This window comes from Filicampus tigris, chromosome 2 (assembly GCF_054856515.1).
Source record: "Filicampus tigris isolate MCC_2025a chromosome 2, RoL_Ftig_1.0, whole genome shotgun sequence".
NCBI lineage: Eukaryota > Metazoa > Chordata > Actinopteri > Syngnathiformes > Syngnathidae > Filicampus > Filicampus tigris.
Genome location: NC_141218.1, coordinates 26,900,452 through 26,924,376, shown reverse-complemented (window position 1 = coordinate 26,924,376; position 23,925 = coordinate 26,900,452). Strand labels below are relative to the sequence as shown.

The 23,925-nt window shown below is 40.0% G+C and overlaps 1 protein-coding gene across 4 annotated transcripts in view; it reads right to left on the bottom strand.

Moving 5' to 3' along the window:
* The window catches only part of LOC147151930 (teneurin-3), a 291,176-nt gene that overhangs the window by 82,180 nt on the left and 185,071 nt on the right, over positions 1-23,925 (bottom strand). For 2 of the 4 annotated variants that reach the window (XM_086022097.1, XM_086022120.1), the window contains 5 exons: positions 15,146-15,331; positions 10,445-10,465; positions 8,307-8,330; positions 7,065-7,211; positions 5,384-5,600 (listed from right to left, as the gene is read on the bottom strand). In XM_086022097.1, the coding sequence (XP_085878223.1) occupies positions 5,384-5,600; positions 7,065-7,211; positions 8,307-8,330; positions 10,445-10,465; positions 15,146-15,331 (595 nt within the window). The remainder of the gene's footprint in view (positions 1-5,383; positions 5,601-7,064; positions 7,212-8,306; positions 8,331-10,444; positions 10,466-15,145; positions 15,332-23,925) is intronic. The other 2 variants (XM_086022105.1, XM_086022112.1) reach the window with 2 other exon arrangements.

Below are 23,925 nucleotides of genomic sequence, written 5' to 3'. Positions count from 1 at the left end.
ATGGATGGATGGATGGATGGATGGATGGATGGATGGATGGATGGATGGATGGATGGATGGATGGATAGATAGATAGATAGATAGATAGATAGATAGATAGATAGATAGATAGATAGATAGATAGATAGATAGATAGATAGATAGATAGATAGATAGACAGACAGACAGACAGACAGACAGACAGACAGACAGACAGACAGACAGACAGACACACAGACAGACAGACACACAGACAGACAGACACACAGACAGACGATAACGAGGATACTGAGAAGTATTTTTTCTTTTTTTTTACGTGACAGCGGGTACTGAGATTAGATTTATTCTCGAGTGAACACAATGTAGCAAGTAGCAAGAAAATAAAGTTGAAATATATCCGCCCTGCTGCTTTGGCAGGTAATGGCCAATTTACAAATGAAAGATGGCTAATTGTAGCCAGGAGTGTTGTTTGTCAAATATCACACAGATTTGTAGTTCAAAAGTTGCTGTAAAACAGTTGTAAAAAAACCCTGGGCATTCTAGTGTTAACTTGTATTTTCATTAAATCAGAAATTGTTTATTTAACTTTTTTTTATGTTAGCTTGCTGTCATTGCATTTAGCTCAAAGCAAGAGGAAAAACTGATATGGGATATTGCAAAAAGGATAATAATGAGTGAGTTCGGAAAAATGCTCCGAGCACGCTTTGCTTCTCTCAGAACATCCGGAAACTCAGAGAGTTTTTCAAATGTGCCCTTCGGTTATTCAGCATGCCACACAAAAGGAGTTCCGGAGCATGCTCTGGGTGCTCCAACTGAGGACACAGAGTATTCCAGAACGTCAGGAAGTACAGTTGGAAACAGTTCAAGTGTGAGCTGCTGATTGGTTTTATAACAGTGGGAAATGAACATTCGTGGGCGATAGGGGCCGGCCGGGGTGGCCCGCAAAAAGTGAAAATCCACTTATAATAGGTGCCCATGGAAATGCATTTGGTAAAGAAAAAAAGTTACAAAAAAGACTTACTGAACATTCAATATGCATTTTCCACGAGAAATTGGGGGAATGGGGTATCGGGGGGTTAAACTGTTGGAAAAACACTGAAAAAAAACCTGTGACTATGCAAATCCACGGATTCCAAAATGCGAGAATGTGGAGCTCCACTATACAGTACTTTAGCCCGTTAACATGCTGCTTTAACAATTAGCTCTCATATGGGCTAAATTAAAATCAAATCACAGTCGCCTCGACTTGCTGTCTTATTGTAGTGCACAGTTTTAATTTGTATAAGTTATTAATTAGCAAAATTAGCTACAGCAGCTAACTCTAGAACCCATTTGTTTTGAGCGTGGACAGAAGAGAGAAAACATGATTTTCAACTGCGCTCAGGGAATATTCCCTGCAACGAATTCAAGTAATCCTCATGTAAATATCTCGCTTTACTGCAAATATTGAGGCTAGCAATAACCCAGACCCGGGGATGGCGGGTAATCCTTATCCTCATTGTCTTCAGCTTACTGTCATGTTGGTGTCTAGCAGCAGCATTAGCGCTCGTGCTCAAAAATATTCATTAGATTCTCTTTTCGCTTTCTCACGGCTAAAAGAAAAGCCTGCCGTGTTAGAAGTTGAGAATACAGTTAATTAAATGTCACTGTATCGCAACATTGCAATGCTGCATTTATTCATTAATTAAACACTTCTTCTTTAAGCCTTCTGGCTTTAGCATTTAGCTCCAAGCAATTGAGCAAACTGATTTAACGTGCCAGTAAATAGTCATCTTCTTAGCATTGTTGTATGAGTACGTTAGCTTATCCTTAGCATTTAGCTCTTGTGTAAAACATTGTGGAACATAAACTAAATAAGCGACTTGCGGTTAATGTGGCATATTAGCCTTCTGGCTTAAGAATTCAGCTTTGAGTCATTGGCAAAACTAATTTACTGTAGTGATTAACGGTGTAATATCTTGTTAGCATTGTCACATGAGCGTGTTAGCCTGTCCTTAGAATTTATCTCTTGTGTAAACCATTGTGGAATGTAATTAATTTTTTTTTTTAAATCACACTTAATGCAGCATGTAAGCCTGCTAGGATCTTGTCCCCATTTTCACATGAGCATGTTAGCCTGTCATTAGCATTTTGGTCAAAGTACAGACTCTTACATGACGTCATATTTTTACGCCGTGTGCAAAGGCTTCCATGCCTGAGAGCAGGCGGTCGAGTGAGATCGAAGTCAAAAGGTAAAATAGTCGTTAAATCCGTTCTGTGTTCATAACAATGGTGAACACTGTGCTGTTTAGGCTTGCTCAAATTGGTAAACTAGAGATAAGAAATCTTATTTTGTGATAGCTGGCAGTGATTCTAAACCAGGGGGGAAAAAAGAAAGGTTGTGTGAAAGACGATAAGCATGATGGCTGACAAATCTTCAATGTGACCACATTATAGTATCACAACATACAAGCATATACTCTGATCAGGTACTTTTTTCCTTTTTCATTTGCAGTGGGTCATAAGATTAACCTTTGATTGTAAATTCATGGCAGATGTGATGCTTACCTGTTTGCATACCCATGCAAGTTTTAGTTCACATTGCCGGTCAACATTAATATGTTAATTTTGTAAGAATACAAATTTACTTAAAGGGGGAAATTAACTCAAACATTTTTTCAAGACTATGTTCCCAGCAGGCCCACTAGTTGAAACACGGCATTCTGATTAATATTTTGTTTGTGGAATATGATTTAAGCAGCAAACTCCACCCCTTTTTAGCCATCTCAGGGGGTAGCCATTTTTCCACTTCTGTCGACTGAAAATGACATCACAACTGCTCATGGCTCAGGTAACAACCAATCATGGCTCAGCTTCAGAAAACAGTTCAGCTGTCATTGCCTGAGCCCTGAGCAGTTTGTGATGTCATTTTCTGTCGACAGAAGTGACAAAATGGCCGTCCCCAGAGATGGCTAAAAACGGGTGGATTAACTCTTATTCCACAAACATAATATTTATCAGATTGCCTTGTTTCAACAAGTGGGCTTGCATAGAACACATTCTTGAAAAAATGTGTTTGGGTTGACTTCCCTTCAAACATATCTTTTGAGATACTAAAAATATGATTGATAAAACATATCAATGATGTTTTGTGTCTCTCGTTTGATGTTGAGTCATCAAGTGTTTATCTTTGTTAGCAGCTAGCACACTAAGGTTTGAAAGGCTCCGAGGTACAGCAAGAGAAGTTTAACCGGACATAAATAATTTAATGAGCGGCGTTTTACACCATTAATGTAGTGATCGATATACTGTGTCAACCAAAAGCAACATACCGTTGCTGTCACAGGACAACGATTGTTGTGTTGCAGCAAACATCCTTCACCCATCCAGACACAACGTCATTATAAGACTCCAGGCTCTAGACAACATCACAGTCCTCCCACATGTAGGCACTCTTCTTAACAATCAAATAATTTACGATGTTGTGACAGCTCACTTCAGGGAACAAACTGACTTCATTTGACCAGTCTGGTTTTGAGAGTTTATCCAATTAGTCAGCGTTTTCCTGTTGTCTTTCAATCCAAACAACTTCAGTTTTCCTACATAATGACTTTGAAGACTGGTTCCAATGTGTCGATAAAATGGACAGGTGTCCTAATAAGGACCTTTTTCACGAAACTAGACATAAGTAGACCGATGACGGATCACGCAAACAATGGATAACGCTTCTTTTCATGTTTTACTTTTGCTTTTAGCATAAATGAAGGATTGTGGGTAAAGTAGGCTAACTACACTCAAGTGTGGCTAGGAGATTTTTATTTTGTTAAGCAAAACACAGGGTAACTGACTATCAAGTAATAGTATACAAACCCTACTTCGATATGCATTAGATTTTTGAATTTACAAGTGAATCACCATCTCCTGGTGTTACATCTAATAAGTTGTATAAATACGTATTTTGTGGATGTTGATGACTTGCTTTAATTTATTTAAATGATTGCTTTAACTTATGAGGACTAGTGTTGTAGTCTATAGCTGGCCATATAATGGGATGATGACGTGCATCAGTGCTGAGCAAACGGTATAGAATAATCAAAAATATGCATTGTAGGCTAATAATAACCGGGCACCCCCATGCATTTCATATGCACCCCCCTTAGAACTGAGGTCTGGTAACAGGTCTGGCAATAGGCTACCATGCCAATAAAACAATCAAAAATGTGTTTTATTGACGTCTGACTAAAACCTCATCCTTTCTTTTAGTCCCTCGGTTTCCCCAACAAAGTAGAAGGACAAAACGCAGATGGTAATATGATCTTATTAGAAGAGAAGCTTACAATATCTTGAAAAGGAAAACCTAATTGTAACAGTGCAACAAATGTGATTTAGAGGAATGTTTGTCATTGCAATGGCGTAAAATCAAAGACAGCAGCCCTTTTCTTTTTAAGCGTTAGCTTGAGGCTACATATTAGTTTGTCCATTGTTTATCAGCTGAACAATTCATCAGTTTCCATTAAAAAAACAAATAAAAAACATTATAGGCCTACAATGATATACATCCATTCATCCATCCATTATATATACCGCTTATCCTCACAAGCGCCGTGGGTGTGCTGTAGCGTATCCCAGCTGTCTTCGGGCAGTAGGCTGGGGACACCCTGCATTGGTTGCCAGCCAATCGCAGGGCGCACAGAGACAAACATCCGCACTCACAATCACACCTAGCAATTTAGAGGAAACCCACGCAGGCACGGGGAGAACATGCAAACTCCACACAGGGAGGCCGGGGCCGGGATCGAACCCACAACCTCCGAACTGTGAGGCGGACGTGCTAACCAGTCGCCCACCGTGCCGCCCCAATGATATACAGTATTATGTTATATGACACATCATGTTTAAAACAACTGAACGGATAAATAACAGCCAGGAAAAACCCTGACTATTATTCTATAGATATCAAATAACTAAAACACAATGCCATTTGTTCATCTTTGACCTGAAATCCATGAAGGACACACCAGTTTCTTGTTGTTTTATTTAGTTGTTTATATGTTTTTGATAAGCTGTTGTGTTTATTTTTTTCATGTTTTCTTAAGTTACTTGCGGTCATGTTTTACACTTCAGACCCACTGTAGTTATGCTTTCCCTGATGCAAAAGTACACAGATTGCTGCGATGCCTCATGATATCTTTTATTTGTCAGCTGCCCGCCACTAAACCGCCTGCTTTCTTTCCTCTTTCCCAATATGGAAGATAAGATGATTCTGTCACATCTGAATGTTTTTAACACTACTGTGCAATATTGACTTTCTATAAGATCAAATAAAAACAAAACAAAGGTTATGACATCATAGCGGCATAAAGTCATTCTCAGCACACTGATGATCCAACATTGCGGCGTGGCTGTGCAAACACTGCTTGCTTACCTGCTGTTGAAGGGGTTCTCCCCTGTTACCACGTGACTCCCGCCGGGCCCCATCAGGAACGCCACACGCTCGTAAAAGCTCCTGGAGGCGGGCTGGCCGGCCGAGCTTTGGCCCTGCGTGGCGGCGGCGGCCGGGTCAAGCGAGCCTTTACAGTACGTTTGACCCTGGCAGGAGATTTGAGTGCAGCAGTCTGGGTCCATACAGTCCACTAGGCCATCTGGGAAACCAGGAGAAAGGAAGCGTGAGTCTTGGTATCCTGGTTGAGCCTCAGTCACGACAGAGGACATCTATTCAAAGTTGCTTTTTCTATAGCCGCCTCAATGCCAAATTGCATCTCAGTCACTACAGTTGCCAGCTATTAAGGAGACATTTTCTTTTGTGCGCATGAGTCTGGATGTCAAAGTTGTCTATTAGTCACTGCAGTGGACAGCTAAGTCCAAACAGAGGCCATCTGGGAAAGAGAGGAAAGTGGTATAGTGTCTCCGTTAGGCATCAAGCTCCGCCGCTCCGGCGACCTCACACGTGCACCGGGCATCATTAAAGTGACAGCGCGGATTGAATTATTTAACAGTCACCTGACGTGACCTCCACATTTGTTGATGAGATGTGCTGAAATGAGATGAGAGTGTTGTGTTCATGTTAATTAGGCTTCTCTTCATTATAATCCAGATGCTGAATATTTGAAAGCTTGAAAACAATGAAATTGGTCATTTTTGACTTGGTTACAGTTTGGTTTGACTTTTTTTAAATGTGCTTTTAAATTGTTTTCTTCATTGTTTATCAAAACCTGTTTTAATTGTATTTACTTTTTTTGGACTTCTTTTATGGTTCTTTTTAATTATTTTTGTCTTTGAGGAGATTTGTTTTCTCAACTGTTCTTCAACATTATGTTTGACCCAATGTTTTGTGACGGGATATTTTTTCATATTATTTAATCCTTTTTCTCATTTTTTTAACCTTTCTTAAGTTGCTTTGAGATTGGCTCCTGACTTTTTTGGAGAGTTTTTAGACTTCAATTTTTATTTGAACCACACTTGTTGTTGTTGTTGTTTTTTTTTAAATTTATTTTACAATTATTTATCTATTTATTTATTAGTGCATATAATATATGTGATTCATTATTATTTATTTTATAAACCATTTTTCAAATTCATTTTTCGGACTGGGTTATGGTTGTTGTTTTGAACTTCTTATTTATGTATTTATTTTACATGATTTTACCGTTTCTTGACTGTTTTTATTTTCAATGTATTTTTTCAATGTATGGTTGGTTATTTTTGCCTTGGTTCTTAACTTGTTTTGTAACTGTTTTTATGTGAATTATTTTTTTCTGACTTGGGTCTGACTCTTTATTGTGTGCTTTTACGTGGTTTTAGTCTGATTTCTAATAGTGGTTTTGGCCTGGTTTTTGACCATTTTTAGACTTGTGTCTTTACCAGGTTCTTGACTTTTTTCTTTTTCTTTAACTGTTTTAACCCAGATTTTTTAATCCTTGATTTTTTTTAAATTTTATTTGTAGTATTAATGCCTCTGATGTTGCAATTTGTGAAGTGAATTTGTCAGTATGAAAGTGGCCTCTGCTACTGCGTCGGATGATGGCAAATTCATTCAACCATTATACTATATACACCAGGCCAAAACTGGCTTTAGGCGACCAGCTTGAACCGGTTAATGTCCCTACCTCCCTCGTTGTCCTTGCCGTCTGAGCAGAGCGTCTCGGTAGCAACGTCGCAGCCCAGGCCGCGCCATCCCGACTGGCAGATGCAGTGCCAGACATTTTGATCCAGGACGCAGCGCCCGTTGTTGTTGCACAAGCCCGGACAGCCGTCTGTCAACACATCATGTAGCAATGTTACGCACCAGCACGAGAAGCAGCGTGGGCGGGGAAGGGGGGTTAGAGAGTAGACAGTGGGCAGAGGAGCGAACACAGAGTGCAAAAGACGTCTGACAGGACTTGGGATGTGTGAGAAGGTTCTGTCGATTCACATGAGCGCGTCGGTGAGATAAAAGTGTCTCAGTGACTCTTAATTAGAGCAGGACCAGGACCCGTGTTGGAGCTTTCAGGTGATCTATAAAGGTGGTATTGTTGATCCCGGAATGAGGTTCCCGTGGGTCAAACTACACTCGACAGTATTGCGACAGTCAAACACTGCACACTCTAATGAGATCCAATACAAAAGCTGGAGCAAAAAAAATATAATAATGCTGGAGTTTTGATTGTAGAGGAAAAACATGATTTCATACTGTCACAACTGCATTAGATGCTGTAGTTAAATAGATAAATTGATAGATGAATGGATGAATAAATAATGTTTGAATAAATAGACATAACTGTAACCCTTGTTTAAAAAAATAAGAAACATAAGGAAGTATTTTTGACAGAGCCCTTGTATTGCATCCTATTGACCTGTGTATATGAATGCAGATGAACTGCATGGGAACTTTTTTTTTTTTTTTTACTTGACATTTGTACAAATCCTGGAAGGGGCGGCCTCCATTTTGGACTGACCGCTCATGTGAAGTAACAGCCACAGTGACGGGGACAGGGGACAAGGAAGCATTAATGTCAAATAAGAATCATAATAAGGGAAAGGGGGAGAGGGAAGCGTCGGCATCCTGAGCGTCTACATATACAGAGAAGGACAGAGCACTGGCCTCCATGAGGCCCAAACAAACCACAGCAGCTCCATTAGGTAAAGACAAGGAAGGGGGGACGAGGGGACCGTGGAGTCTACTGGTTCAAGACGGACAGGGAATGACGGAACATATCAGAAGGAAACAGGGAGTTGGGGAGACATCATGGTCGACTCGGACATAGAACAGGTGTATCAACGTCGTGCTAGAGGGAAGACAAAGAGCGGAGGGGGGGGGGGGGGGGGGAGTGATCGTTTGTGACAATCTCCCTGGGGAGGATTCAGTTTACCTTTATATCCTATCTTGACCGCTCCTATTTCACAACCCAGGAGAGGGAAACATTTAGGAAAAAAGGGAACAGAAGTGACTTAGCTAAGGCTGACAAAAAAAACAAAACAACATTTTCTTATTACTTGACAGTAGATGTAGCGCATGTATAAAATCACCACCCACTAACGCTCGCATTCTCGGTGGAGCCAGAAACGCCGACGTTAACCGTAAGCGCTGGGGAGTGGTCAGTATGTTTAGGCAAAACAAAGAAGGATCAAAATCCTCAACAATAAGCAGGGATGAGCCAGTAGGAGACAAGGGCAAAGGTAACATTGTTAGGCGTAGGAAGTTTGGGTTAAGGTTAAGGATTGTATTTGGGATGAGGATGAGACAGATTAAAGGATGAATGGTTAAATTAGGGCCCGGGTTATGATTTGTGCCCTGTGATTTGCCGGGGACCATTTAGGGTGCACAAAAGTCTGCTTTAGATAAGCTCCAACTCACTGCAACCAAATTGGGGCTCTCACAACACACTCCTTTAGCAGGCTAGCTCAAGATTGCCATATTTGTTGCTGGATTCTATGCAATTGAACAGCAAGTGACCCTTGTTTAGATGCGAAGTAGACTGAAGTTCGGCAATATGAATTTATCACCTTTACAACGAAACGTACTTTTGCGGAGGAGGAGGAGGAGGAGCCGATGAGCGTCCGCAAGAAAAAGGAAATGGGCCCATCAGATTATAAAGGCACAGCAGAATCTCGGGAAGTACAGGCTCATCTGTGAGCAACAGCTATTCGTAGACTGCTTCGAGGTGTACTTAAGACTTCTTCAAGTTTCTCTATGATTTTTTTCCACTGTGTCACCAAAAATGGCTCTTTTCACTCCGAAATCACTCCACCACCATCTCTTCCTATTGGACGTGGCAACTGAGATCAAGGAGGCGCTGTCCCCAAATCGAATTTAATTTTTTAATCCTGGCAGCATTGCCATGTGGCGCAACACAGTGTTCCATGGGTGCACTGTGGAGCAAATACATATCACCTTCGGCGACGGGGCACTGCACTATTCTTTGTGCGGTAAAATACCTTAATGTGAACTAGCAAATGGATGAACGGGTTTAGGTTTGTGTTAGGTGTGAGGGCAAGGCAGATTCAAGGAAGAAGTTTAGGGGCTACAGTTAAGGCTGTTAGGTTGGAGTTACAGATTCAAGGACCAAGGTAGATTTGAGGATCAAGTGCCATTCTTTAAAATATAAGGCCTTAATTTTAGAAAATGCAAGCTTTTAAGACTAGTGCTTTTAAAGTGGCGGCACGGTGGAGCAATTGGTAAGCACACCCTCCTCACAGATCTGAGGTTGGGGGTTTGAATCCAGGGTCCGGCCTTCCTGTATTGTTCTCTGCGTGCTTGCGTGGGTGTTCTCCGGGAACTCCAGTTTCATTGCACATCCTCAAAACATACATGTGAGTTGGTGTGAATGTGAGTAAATGAATGAATTGTTGTCTATATGTGCCCTGCAATTGGTCAACCAGTCCATGGTGTAACCCACCGTTTGGGCAAAATCAGATGGGATAGGCTCCAGCACGTCCGCAACTCTAATGAGAATTAGCAATTTTGAAAATGTATTGTCTATTTCAGCAGGGTTGGAGCTACATGGAAGGCAAGGGTTAAGAAGTAGTATTTAGGGAACCCATTTAGGGTTCGGTTTAAGAGTAAGGATTGGGATTGGGGTTGAAGTTTTGTGCAATGGTTAGGGGGTTGGATGCATAGGGTTAGCATTAAGTGTTAGGCTTGGGCTCGGGTGTATGGTTGGATTAGGAATTAGGGTCAAGGCCTGAGGGTAAGGGTTTTGGGTAAGGGTTAGGGTTAGGACTGCTGCTACAAAGCAAAGCAAACCAAAGCATACAGTACCTGAACTCCCATAAATACATCAAAACCAATTGATTTTCTTAAAAAAGCAAAACAAAACAAAAATAATTTAAAAAAAAAAATTAAAAAAGGAAAAAAAAATCCCAATTTTGGTGGAGCCAGAAAGCCAATGCGAAACATGAGTGGCGGGAGGTATTTAATATGTTAGCGGTAAAATAAAGGTGGATTGTAACAATCTGCATGATGAGGTTACTCTCAAGCAAATAGTGTGTTGTTTTGTTTTTCTTTTACCTGACACTCTGGAATCCAGGGCTTTACATGGACGCCAAGAGGAGATCAGAGGAAGACAAAGAGGAAGGAAGATAGGAACATAGAAAAGACAATTATTCTAAGACCATGTCCACATGAGCCAGTATTTTCTTCATTATTTAAACAAATAGTAATCGCCTGTCGTTTTAAACGGGCTTCCGTTTGCTTGCATTTTTGTTGACAAACTTCGACCAACTTTCACTCACGCACCCCACATATCATATATTTATATATATGCATCATTCCCAAGAAGACTCATGGCTGTACTAGCTCAAAAGGGGGTTCTACTCAATAAAATGTGTCAAGGTCTGAATACTTATGACCATAGGATATTTCAGTTTTTCTTTTTTCATAAATATGCAAAAATTTCTACATTTCGGGTTTTTTTTCTGTCAAGATGGGGTGATGAGTGTACATTAATGACAAATAAAAGGACGTTTTTTGATTTTGTAAAATGGCTGCAATAACACAGAAACTGAAAAATTCCCGTACCTACTGTATTTGGAGGTAGTTAAGTGCATGACGAAGCAACAGATGGCACTTTAATCATTCAACATTTATAAAAAGCACATTTTTAATTAATTTTCATAAAGAAAATACTCATATTCAACATTTATTCCACAGACCCCCAGAAGGATGACTGCGCATCCATCAAAATCTGCAAACCCGAAAAATATAAATGTCAAAAAGCCTGCTTTTGATGAATTTTTAAAGAGCTCATATTTACCCTTTATCTTGCGGAACCCCCTAAGGACGCTTGCAAACCCAAAAATCTGCACCAATATTTGATGATTTCTTCCATGACTCATGCCACCCCTTCATATGAATCAGGTGAATAGATTTGAAGTTATAATGGTTAAAACAAAACAAAACAAATGCTTTCTCCTTTTGTGCAAAACCTGCAAAAAAGTTAAAGAAATGCTCTTGCATTTAATCTCATATTTATTCATAAGCATTTAATTAATCACATCTGGGGAAAGAAAACATGTAATTATTATGATAGTTCTTATAACGGCCACTGCGACATCATAAAATGGAGGAAAGCCATCAAAGTGTTACGTTTCATATTAATAATGCTAAATGTTCTCCGATTTCAGTGACCAAAATGCCCAGACCACTAGAACACACCAGGTGGCAGTAATGTCAGAAAATTGCCCGTCATTTTCGAATAATTTTTCCAATTACCTGTACATTACTTTCATTTTACTACAAAGACATTTGTGAAGTAGAGTTGTCATTATGGTGACCTAAAAGCAAAGAAATTAACATAGAATAGGTAAAACTTTGAAAAAGATACCCATATTCATGTGGACATAGCCTAAATTGGAGTTAGGCAACAAGACAAGACACAAATAAACAGATTTAAAAGCACACAAAAGGATCCACAGATGAAGACTAGTCATCATTTTCTCTCTCTCTCTCTTTTTGGGGAGTTATCACTTGGGTGAGTTCAGTGTTATACAAAATTGTGAGCGGTTAATTAAAGCGGTGAGCGATTAAGAATAAGAATCCCAGATGCCGGCCATTAGCGGCCATACGAATCACCGCCTAAACGACTCGGTCTAAAAACGCTTACTAAAATATTCATTATGAACATTCTCCGTCTGCTTTGATGAGCCACTAATGGGCTCGCACAAAGGAAAACACGGTTTCACTAGATATTTGAACCTCTTTGTTTGCCTTGTCGACTTCAAACACCAGTGGGCTCAAAGCAGCTCCATGCGGAGTACCCGAGTCTCTTCTTCCGACGTCAACTCAGCTTTGACGGTGGCTGTTAGTTGAATACACCTCAAAATGCCGTGCGACGTCTTCTATAACAGGATCACTGTTATGTAGCCAAGGAAGAGCCAAGAAAGTCATCCATGTGAGCTCAGGTCTTGCAAAGATTAAAAGACACTTTATGGACAAATAAAGCCCTGAGAAAAGTGGACGTCGATTACAACAGGAGCACAGGGAACGTTTAAGAAAGTCAAACTGAAGACTTAAAGGCTGATTCAATTCACTTTAAGGCCTCGCATCTATTGAATACAACCACTTACACACAGCGAGGTGCTTTTTTGCTCGGGTCATTTTAGTTAGACCTGTTTTATAGTTGAAATTAAGTATAGTAAAAAGAAAGAAAGAAACTTTTTAAATAAAGAAATGTGTGGAGAAGAAGTGGGAGCCGAACAACCAAAAGGGTTAGTGTTAAAGTGGAAGTGAACCCAAATTTTTTAAGAATATGTTCGATGCAGGCCCACAAATTGAAACACAGCATTCGGATTAATATTGTGCTTGTGGATTACGAGTTAAGCAACAAAATCCACCCCTTTTTAGCCAAAAAACAGGTGGATTTTGCTGCATTAACTATATTTCATATTCATCCATCCATCCATTATCTTTACCGCTTATCCTCACAAGGGTCACGGGCGTGCTGGAACTTATCCCAGCTGTCTTCGGACAATAGGCGGGGGACACCCTGAATTGGTTGCCAGCTAATTGCAGTCATATTTCATATTAATCATATCCATCTTTGTTCAACTACTGGGCCTGCATAGAACATATTCTTGAAAAAAAAATGTTTCGGTTGACTTCCACTTTAAGGTGTGAGGGGCATAGAGGTTATATTAGGTTCGGTTACGGGAAGGGATTACAGTTAGAGAATATGGATTGGTTCACATTAGGGATAATATAAGGGTTACAGGTATGGGTTAGGCAGGGGTTCCTTTTAATTGTTTGAGCTCTGCTAGAAGTAGGGTCAGGATTAGGGGTTCAGATTAGGGTACTTGCACTTCACTGAATTCAACAAACTGCAGGGCTGGGCTTTTATTGTTTTACTGAACATTTAACATTTTCTCATGTAAAACACACTATTTTGCTAAGAAACCAACTCTTTGTCAATGACATCTTGAGGATCTGCAGCAAAATAAATCAGGTTTTTACATTTGAAATTATGTGGCAGGGTTAGTAAGGTTAGATTTAGGGTAAGGGTTGATGGAGTTTGGGCCTCTGATCTCTCATAAACGTGTCATTCTGCAGGGATGAACATGAATCATTTTATTTTTATTATTTTTTGCAAGTCAAGAAAATGGTATTGTAATTTTGGTCTCTTACTCAACTGCAGTAAAAATTATCATTATCATGATAAGGTACAGTATAAGAATTAGATTATGGTTAGTAGTAAGGAGTTATATTTAGGATTACAGGTGAGGGTTCGTAGTTAGTGTTAGGGATTACTGGTGGTGATAGGTTTAAGGAACCTGAATGCCCATATAGTCTTCGTTTTGTGTGGCTGGTCATTATTTAATTGAAAATGTTGCTAAAATGTAGTTACTTAAAATGTAATTACTGCAAAGAAACACTATTTTCTCTATCTTTGTAGAAAGCCTCCCAACGATCAAATTATAACTGGAACAGGTAGCCTATAGTTGTGCCAAAGATTTGCTGGGAACACTAAGAGATCTAGAATTTGACGCCCTCCACCTGCAGGGAAGAAGCCTTGCCGGATTGTAAATACATAATTAATTGCCGGCAGTCTGGAGTTGCTGGATCTTTTGTTTCCTAGGTGACGCGCGGGAACATGGAGCAAGGGTTGCGAGTGGCCCCTCGGCGGTTTGACGTTACGTGTCGAGGTTCAACTGGCAGACCGCAGGTCAATGGGAGGAAGTGGCATCTCCAATGTCATTATCCTCATTAGCGGCAACTCAAGTGCCGCCATTTCAAATTATATTCCAAAGAAGACTTTTTGGGCCGTCCGCACTTGACTCACTAATTCCAGAATTCCACTTCACCTGAACAAAATGGTGGTTGATAGAAATGATTAGCCGTTCAAAGTGAGACGATGAAAACCGTTTGGCAGTTTTCTTTCATTGAGAGGACTAAAAAAAAATCTGAATTTATAACTGGTTTATAAAGGTTCTTCTCATGGTTTTACTTTTCTTTTTTTTTTTTTAAGAAAAAGTAAACGAACCTTGAAGTGGAAATCAACCCAAACACATATTTTCAAGAATATGTTCCCAGCAGGCCCACTAGTTGAAACATGGCATTCTGATTAATATTACGTTTGTGAAATATGAGTTAAGCAGCAAAATCCACCCCTTTTTAGCCATCTCGGGGGGGGGGGGCATTTTGTCACTTCTGTCGACTCAAAATGACAGCACAACTGCTCAGGGTTCAGGTAACAACCAATCACAGATCAGCTTCAGAAAACAGGTGAGCTGTGATCGGCCGTTGCCTGAGCCTTGAGCAATGTGATTTTCAGTCGACAGAAGTGCCAAAATGGCCGCCCCCGGAGATGGCTAAAAACTACCCATTTTTTAGGTTTAACCCAGATTAACTCTTTTTCCACAAACACAATATTTATCAGAATGCCTTGTTTCAACTAGTGGGTTTGCATTGAACATATTGTTGGAAAAAAATATGTTTGGTTGGATTGACTTCCCCTTTAACTATGTTATAATATCTTTAGGGGAACGAATGAATGCTTTACTTTGTTGGAAATGTAAACTTACCTTAACTGTGTTTTACTCATTGGGAAGTGCAAAATGTTTTCTTTTTTCTTTTTTTACAACACTGAACCCACTGACATTCACGTTTCAAGGTTGCCCATGTTGCCGCCACAATCTGTGGCCTTCTGTTAGGTGTCTGCATGTGTGTGTGTGCATGTGCCCTTTTGTAGGCTGTGCGTTGAGACATCTTGCTCACCGATGGTGCAGTGCTCGCCCGTCCAACCCTGGTGACAGTCACACTTGCCCTCACGGCACACCCCATGGTCGATGCAGCGCGGGTGACAGTCCCTCTGCTCACACTCTGCGCCTGCCCAGCCCTCCTCGCAGTGACACATGCCACCCAGGCATGTGCCATGTGGGCCGCAGTCCACCACGCACACCTCTGGAAGGAAAAAGACACGTTAAAACAAACAAACAAACAAAAACATCACCAACATCACATTTTCACTATGCCAGCAGTGTGATTACTTCTCCACAAATTGCTTAACAAATGTATTAGTCCGAGGGTTCTCGATTTTTTGAGGGTCCAGGAATACCTTACAGGGGAGAAATTCCCTTGTAGGACCCATCACAATCCTAATGTCAATTAAACATAACAATCAAACATGTGCCTCTCATGCCATGGGAACATTGTTTTTTTTTACCTGCCAACCTAAATATTCATGACATGTTTAAAGAGGAAGTTGTATTTTGTTTACAAGAATACGTCCTATGCAGGCCTACTAGTCCAAACAATAATAATAATAATATTGTGTTTGTGGAATATGAGTTAAGCAGTAAAATCCACCCATTTTTGTCCATCTCAGAGGGCGGCCATTTTGTCACTTGTTGTCAACTGAAATGATATCACAGTTGCTCGGGGCCCAGGTAACGACCAATCGTGGCTCAGCTTCAGAAAACAGGTGAGCCGTGCTTGGTCATAACCTGAGCTCTGAGTAACTGTGATGTCATTTTCAGTTTACAGAACTGACAAAATGGCAGCCGCTAATATAAGTTACCGCAGTAGGTGACGTACTTGCGGACTTTAAAGCCGTGAAACCAGCCAAACGTGATATATGGTTAAGATACATGTTTGTAGACAATGTCGATTTCAGCGTCTTTGTAAGAGAATACAGCATTGTAATTACCATTCGATTTTTCTTTTAATTAAAAACAGTGCTTCACTTGCAGCTTCGATTGAATCACTAAAGATGAATAAACTTGGGCCTGTGTCAAAGCCACATGTCCAAGCTCTCAAATTCTTTTGGAATTATGTTATCTGCTACAGGGGCTGAGATATTAATAATTTTGTAGGTGGCAAAAATGTCAGGTTTTCAAGGGTGACTCCAAAAACGACCGTAGATTTTAGAGACATGTCTCACGAGGGGCTTCAGGCTTTAATGGGTTAACCCATATTGCACACATGCAATATTAACCAGAATGCCATATTTAGACTAGTGAAGGCGCATTGAACTTATTATTGCAAATAATTTTGGGGGGTTGACTTCCCCTTTAATGAAGGGAAGGCACGTCTATTTGTCGAGAGGCATTCGTACATGAGGCCAATTCATAATGTTTTACAGAGCTAATCAAATTCAAAACAAGATTTATGAAAAAAAAAAGCAGTGAGCAATTTTTTTTCAGGCCAAATTTAAATGTACTGATAGTTTGGGCAGGAAGATTCAGATTCAGAAAACGTTATTGCCAGTGTATAAAAGCCTAGCCAGTGATTCCAAAATAGCTATTTGGTGACATGATTTAGTGACTTTTCCGACTTGTCGCGTGACTGCATAAAACAAAAACACCTAGCAACGGCATTTCTTTTCAAGAAACAGACAACATGAATCATTTTCGCACTGTTTCCCATATGACAAGAAAGGAACCCGGTAGAAGGCGGTCATGGAGTCAGTTGCTCTGAACACCACCAAAGACATCGTACCCACTATATGTTGCAAAATCAGTGATTCATTTACATGTTGGGATCCTTTGACAAGTGGTATGTGTTTCCGAGTGTTTAATATTTTATCAAGGTCACTCTGCCTCACCTGTACAACTCCACATTAGAAAATAGTAAGTGCTAGCTAGAAATGCTTTGCGCACATTTACAGTCAGTACATAATCATATCAAAGCTTCCTATATGCACTGCACATAGTTGAAAAGCAGAAAATGGACAGTTGTAGCTCTTACAAACAACGTTACACAGCAAGTAAGTGATCTGACATTTTATTATAACAGGACAGGATCATAGAAATTAAGACGCAATATGTGGCTTATGCTTTTGTCATACTAGAGTGCTCTCGTTTTTGAGATATGACATGTTAGATAGTCTAAATAGTAGGATGCCACTCAATCATCCGGTGATTGATGTCGCCAGGGCACATTACAAGCTCATTTATAATCATGCAGTTAATAACATGGTTGGTTTGAAAGCAGCTCCTCTCAGTCGCATAACGTGTTTGTCCGGTGTACCTAATGTTTTGACCTGTAATAAAGTTATCTCACATGATTCCCTTACATTGTCCATCCGAATTGCATCAGGGTTATTCAAGTTTGGGGATTTTAATTATATTTAGTTTTTACTTCCTTTTGAGTTTGAATTTGTTTTCAGTGTGGCTTTGTTTAGGTTTTATTAATTTTAGTTTTCCCCAAAACACTTACGTTTAGTTTAGTTTTTGTTAGTTTTAGCATTAGTTTTCTTTTTCAATGTGTGTATAATGTGCAAGATAAAAAAAAAAAAAATCGGTAAGTTCGGTGCAGTAAAAATTCAACAAAAATATGTTTTAAATATTTTGATAATACAGGTACAGTATAGCAGTCCAGAGACTTTGAATTACGATAAGTGCAATTTCAAAAGTGTCAATTTCTAAAGTTCATTTTTTTGGCTTGAAATCCTTTGGAGAAGTATTAAACCTGGTTGCACAGTGTACTATTTTTTCTATACTGTATGTATTTTTTTCTAATATGAACTAAAAAAGGAACTACCTTCTTACCTAGCATTGCGTTTCAGGCTGAGTTAAATGACAAAAGCAGGGAAGTCATTGGAGCCAAAAGCCAAACACACAAACTCATCACCTAGGAGCGACATCTTCTGGTGGCTCGGTTTTATTGGCTGCTGATAGATGATGTCACTTCTGTGCGACACACATTAGGAGGACCACAACTCCTGTTCCACCATCTCTTCTTTTGTCTAGCGGCCATGCAGTAATACTGAAATGAATACATTTAAAATCAACCTCGAAGGCTCATATATTAACTGACAAAGATGAAAACAAACAATTTTGCTATAATTAGAGTTAGTTTTAGTTGGTTTTGTAAAATTGAAATGTAGGTTGTTAGTTTTCTTTTTTTTTTAAAGACTTTTTGTTTTTAGATTGTTTCGTTAACAAAAATGTTTTTTCAATTTTAGTTTGAGTTATTTTGTTAACTAAAATAACCTTGAAGGGCATACAATCCTTTTATTATGCTGTTCAGTGAGTTTACATTCAAACATTTAACAAGTTGGAAATGCATACGGACGTCAGCTGCATTGTTGCATTTACTTGCTGGAAACTTTTAACAAACCTCAGACACATTTCACTCAATCAATTGGCTGATTGGTTTGCACAAAGAACATTAGCTATGTTTCACGAACTTGTGAAAGCTGTTCTGGAACCGGAAACTCAGCGTTTCCTATCTCAGAGTAGATCAACTCAGACTTCAGATTAGATTTAAGAGTTTGTTGAACCTGCTTTATGAAATGGACCCCAGGTGTGCCTAATGTTTTGCCCAGTAATGAAGTATTATGACATCTAATACTGCTGTATTATCATCTCCCCACATACAGTACATAAAATCCTTTATAATGCATATCATTACATTCATTGAAGGCACATTCAAACAGAATAGTCAGGCATTTCTGTGATGTTCTCCCTTTGTTTTTCCTCTGTCATCTTGGTGCTTTAGTTGTAAATGCGATAACATGTTTGATGTCATGTGACGTGTGATCGACTCGCGATGTGATTTATATAACTTTGAGATCGCTTCAAAGACCCTCAAGCAATATTACTTAAATATGCCGAAATGTATGTCCAAATCCCCATTTTAAAAACTCACAAAATTTCACAGGCGTATTCATCCCAGTGCGAAGGGCTTGGTAAGGGTTGGTTGGGTGAGCCTCAACAATACGCTTGTGAGCAAAAAGCATCAATAAGGTCTGACTGAAAACACACGGGTAATCGGCCATTTTGGTTTGAAGCTGTTGTTCATTTAGGCCACTTTAAAGAAAAAATTAACATCTCAGACAGATTTTGTCAATTGATACAAAATTCTAACCATGTATAATAGACAGATGTTTGATAATAAGTTGTGAAAAGTTTTAGTTTTGAGATAAGAGCAAGTGAAGAGAGCAAGTTCAGCAACGGTTAAAGAAATTCACTTGGTAATTTACTTGGAAGTCGGAAAGGAAGAAAAGTGCTATGACTCACATTGTCTGAATCAGAGACGTTCAGAACACAACAGCACAAACTTACATTCTAGTGATTGTGCATCCTGCACAGCATTTATTTTTTGTATTTATTCACGCAAGGCATGTGGGAAGAAAAGTGTGAGGAGCATCCAAACACGCTGCCATAAGTCGTCTGGACTTTGACAAAAGCGAAGCAGACCTCTTTGAGTCGGCGTTATCTGGCTGAGGCGATACATCAGAGCACGGCGGGCCGAGGCTAACACTTGGGGAGAAGCGAGGATAAAAAGTGTGACAGTCAGCATGGAGGCTGGGGTGTATTCTCACAATCTGAAGTGGCTCCAGGAAATGTACATGAGCCTGCAAAAGTTTCACACTTTACTTAAAGCGTGTTTTCGTAAAAATTCCGCATGTGCATTTTGTTCACGCAAATCCACTTGCACAATTTGCACAGTTTTTTTGACTCTCTGTGTTAATGACTAATTATATTTCAGCATTCAAACACAATGCATACTTTTGCTTACATTATACACATTTTAAATACTTGATTCATTCAATCATTTAAAGCAGCACTGGGCAGGAAATCGACCTTAATAATTTTTTTTGACAACTCTTTTGATGAAACATTGACTTACAAGTAGTTGAATGGGACTTTTGTCATGCGGGGGGGTGGGGGGAGTGGTGGTCTGCATCGTTTTTACTGGCACTAAGCAACTTTGAGGAGGATGGAAGCCACCCTGGCACACAAAAAAAATACAAATTGTCCTGAATTGCTTTACGGCATACTGACTTCCTCCTTTCGCTATAAGGATGGAAGTCGATTCGAACGTCTACGCGCAGAAGCCAAAAAACAAACAAAAAAAACAAAGTATTCTTTGAACAAAATTAGATTAATTATCTCATCGCTATTAATCTTTCACACAGCCACTGGAAATAGAAATCTAATTAAGTACAACTTGCAGGCCAGCGAGATCTCAGGATTTCACGACACTACGCGCTAGCACGCATGGGAAATGTGGTTGACTTGCCAAAACACTACCGCATTTGCCACATGGCACCGCCATAATCAACAAAAACTGACATATGACACAGTGTTGCTTCAAAGTACAACTGTATACGGACAAATTGAGTCCAGCGCAGTATCGATTTAGCCCATTACGGCCTAAAGCGCCTGGCTCAACAGCTTCCCAAAGCTTAAGGTCATCTTTGGAATTACCCTTGAAAACCTGAAGTTTTCCCAGAAATTCAACACCTACAAAATAGTTAATATCTCAGCCCCTGTAGCAGACAGAAACATAATTCCAAAAGAATTTGAGAGCTTAGATATTTGGCTTTCACACAGACCTGAGTTTATTCATCTTTACTGTTTCAATCGAAGAGGTAAAAATAAAGCGTCAGTGCAAGAGAAGCACTACATTTTAGGGATGGTCCGATCAGGTTTTATGACACCGATACTGATCATGCATGAGTGAGATCGTCCGATACCGATACCGATACCGATTCCGATCACATGAAATATCTGTATATTTTTCCATGTATTTATGGTGGCTGCTATTATGCAATATTATCTGAAAAAAAACCAGCCATATTATTGGCGTAATTTTGACGAAAATCTATATATATTTTCAAAAGCATAAAGAAATACAAAACCGTTGCTGGCACAATACAACAATTACTCAGTCACAAAGATAACTGAAAAACTTACATTTACCAGCTTTTAGTAACACAGTTGTTAACAGATCAAAAATAATCAGCAGTCTCAAAAGACTTAATTATGCAAAAAGTCAAATAAACAACATGCCACCTAAACATTGCATGGTTCAGAATATAATCAAAGTAGAAAAAATAGTCACATGCAGGCTTCACTTGAATAAACTATTCAATGAGTTCCTAAATTGAAACGACTCAGGAACTTTATTGTCTTGTGCATAGACAAACTATCTTGTGCATTTGTCAACGAGAAAAAAAAATCACTGTTAATCTTTTTGTGAATTATAAAATGATATAGTGGGTCTGTTGCCCACAAGTGACCTACAATGCGTCTCCCTGTGGCAATAACAGCACTTATATACTGCGCTGTGTCCACCTTGACTTTATTCAATGCAGTGAGCCTCGTAAACTCACCATAGTCTCTCAATTGCTTGTTCTTCAAATGTTGGATTGAGTTGATTGTGTTTTTAACTCTTGGCCATGCTCCCCGCGCGAGGTACCTTTTCATGGCATATACAATCTTACAAGACGCAAACTCCACACACACAGCAGACAATGCTATGTTCACACCAACTGCGGTAGTCGGAATATTGGATCAAGCCTTTTATTGCCGATCAAAACATCCGATCACCCGCAGCTCATGCTTGGCAGCCTACAGCTGTGTTGCGCCCCTCCCGCTCTGCTCGCAGCGGAGGCGCGGCTGCATTAGGGAGCTTTTCTGGCGGCGCGTTTCAATTGGAGTCAATGTAGCTCGCGCGGGCGGGCGCGGCTGCGTATACGTTTTCCAACTGGCTTTAAGGGTAGAAAGACGCAGCAACGCTCCTGGCTCTAGTGGTAGAAACGCGGTTATGCACTCCCGTCCTTAATGGGTTAACAAACCCGAAACTAAGAGAGTTTAAGAAAATAGTGTGCAGTCCACTCAAAACGCCCCTTTGTATAGTAGCTTTCAAAGTTTGTTAGCTCCAGAAAGGGCCACAGTGCCAGTAAATGGCGCTGTGGCACAATCGACAGGCAGAAAGGCTGGGACACGTGTTTCTGGGTTGCCCTGCTCTTTTCACAGACATAAAGCAGACTAGAGCAGGCTCACAGATGTGTCTACGTGGCAGCCATGTTGGCAGAGGCAAATTTCCCAACAAAGCTAATGCATGGACAGGCGTGATGGCCATTAGCAGGGTGTCTGCCCCATCAAAGGTAACAAACAGCAACAATGTAGGCACATAGCTCAAAAGGAGCATGCTATAGCTACCTATTCATGTCTATGTCTGTTGTTTATTGGAACGAATCGTCAGTTGGTAGATGTACATGTCTCTCGAACATGCTAAAGTAAAGCGCTGTTTTTTTGCGAAGCCCTTATCTATGGAATCCAATCATCACGGACGTGATAGAAGGACATGCACTAACATCATGGCTTGAGTGACCACCGGTTGCATGCCATTTTAGCCCCAACTCCGAGTTTGAATTTTACGTTTTAAGCTTTTTTATGTTTATTTACAATGCTTGTTTGTGTCTCTGTGCCCTGCGTTTGGCTGGCAACCAGTGCAGGGTGTCCCCCGCCTCCTGCCCGAAACGACAGCTGGGATAGACTCCAGCACGCCTGCGACCCTTGTGAGGATAAGCGGATTGGATAATGGATGGGTGGATGTTTATTTACAGTGTTTTCATTTTTTTATACAAAGTATTTTGATGCAAATTTTGACTTTAACACTGAAATCCAACATACGCGGAAATTCATGTTACATCGCCAATATAGGAACGGAACTCGTTTGTAAAATGAGGACTCCCTGTATACCATTACATAACTTAAGCATCAAATGTAGAAGAAACTGCTGTTTGACTCAATTAAAAATGGTGGAGAGCCCACTTATTGTTGTCACAGATTGTGACACTGTTTCATCCATGTCAGACTTTTCCTTCAATTGAGAGATGCTTGCGATTAAATGTCCTACCCCCACCCTCACCCCCCCCCACTCCAGCTTACACAGTAGAATATTAAAAGCACCTCTTGGGGGACAGTCATCGAATTGGCAAAATGTTCCTCCTTCACAAAGAATCCATGTAATCAATTTTTCATTAGCGCCAAAGTGTTTATCTGCTTTGAACACGCCGCAGTCGCATGGAGGTTTGCAGGCGGTCGATCACAGTCTCCACGCTTGTTAATTAAAGTTTATTTAATTGAAGGAAGAACCGCAGCATTAATTGTCCAGCTGGTGGAATTCCCTACCCACACCCTGGCGGGTTAACAGACTCCCTAGTTTTTGGGCTGAGACGATCTGCTATGGACCATTTTGAGATCCTAGTTCAGTGAAGACATAAGACAGACATGAAAGGGAAAAGAACATCTTTGTTGTGCTAGCTTTTATTGTCTGGCAACAAACAATCTGTGCGCTGTGTAAAAAAACACATTTTCCATTTTCCTCTGAAAAGTAAGATAAGATAAGATAAGATGTAAGAAAGTGCAAATACCACGCCGCACTGAACGCATCAGCAGACAGACTTAAAACAATAACAACAATAAGGGATGATAGATATTTCATACAATACTGTAATGCAATCATTTCTTGTTAGTTATTAGAGATAAAATTGCACAAAAGGTATATACAATAATGAAATATGATCAACCAATTGAAAAAGAAAAAAAACATGCCACGCTCATTAATGCCCAGGCACATTTGTGCACAATGACATATTGGTAATGTGATGGCTCCTCTTGGCAGTTCATGAAAAAGGCCACCTTGTGCAAAGGAAATAAACTCTGAAGAAAGTAAACCACTATGAAAATAGTTTAAAGGACACTCAGTCACATGCGCATGAATCTGATGACTCTCTGACCAGTTGAGGAGTTCAA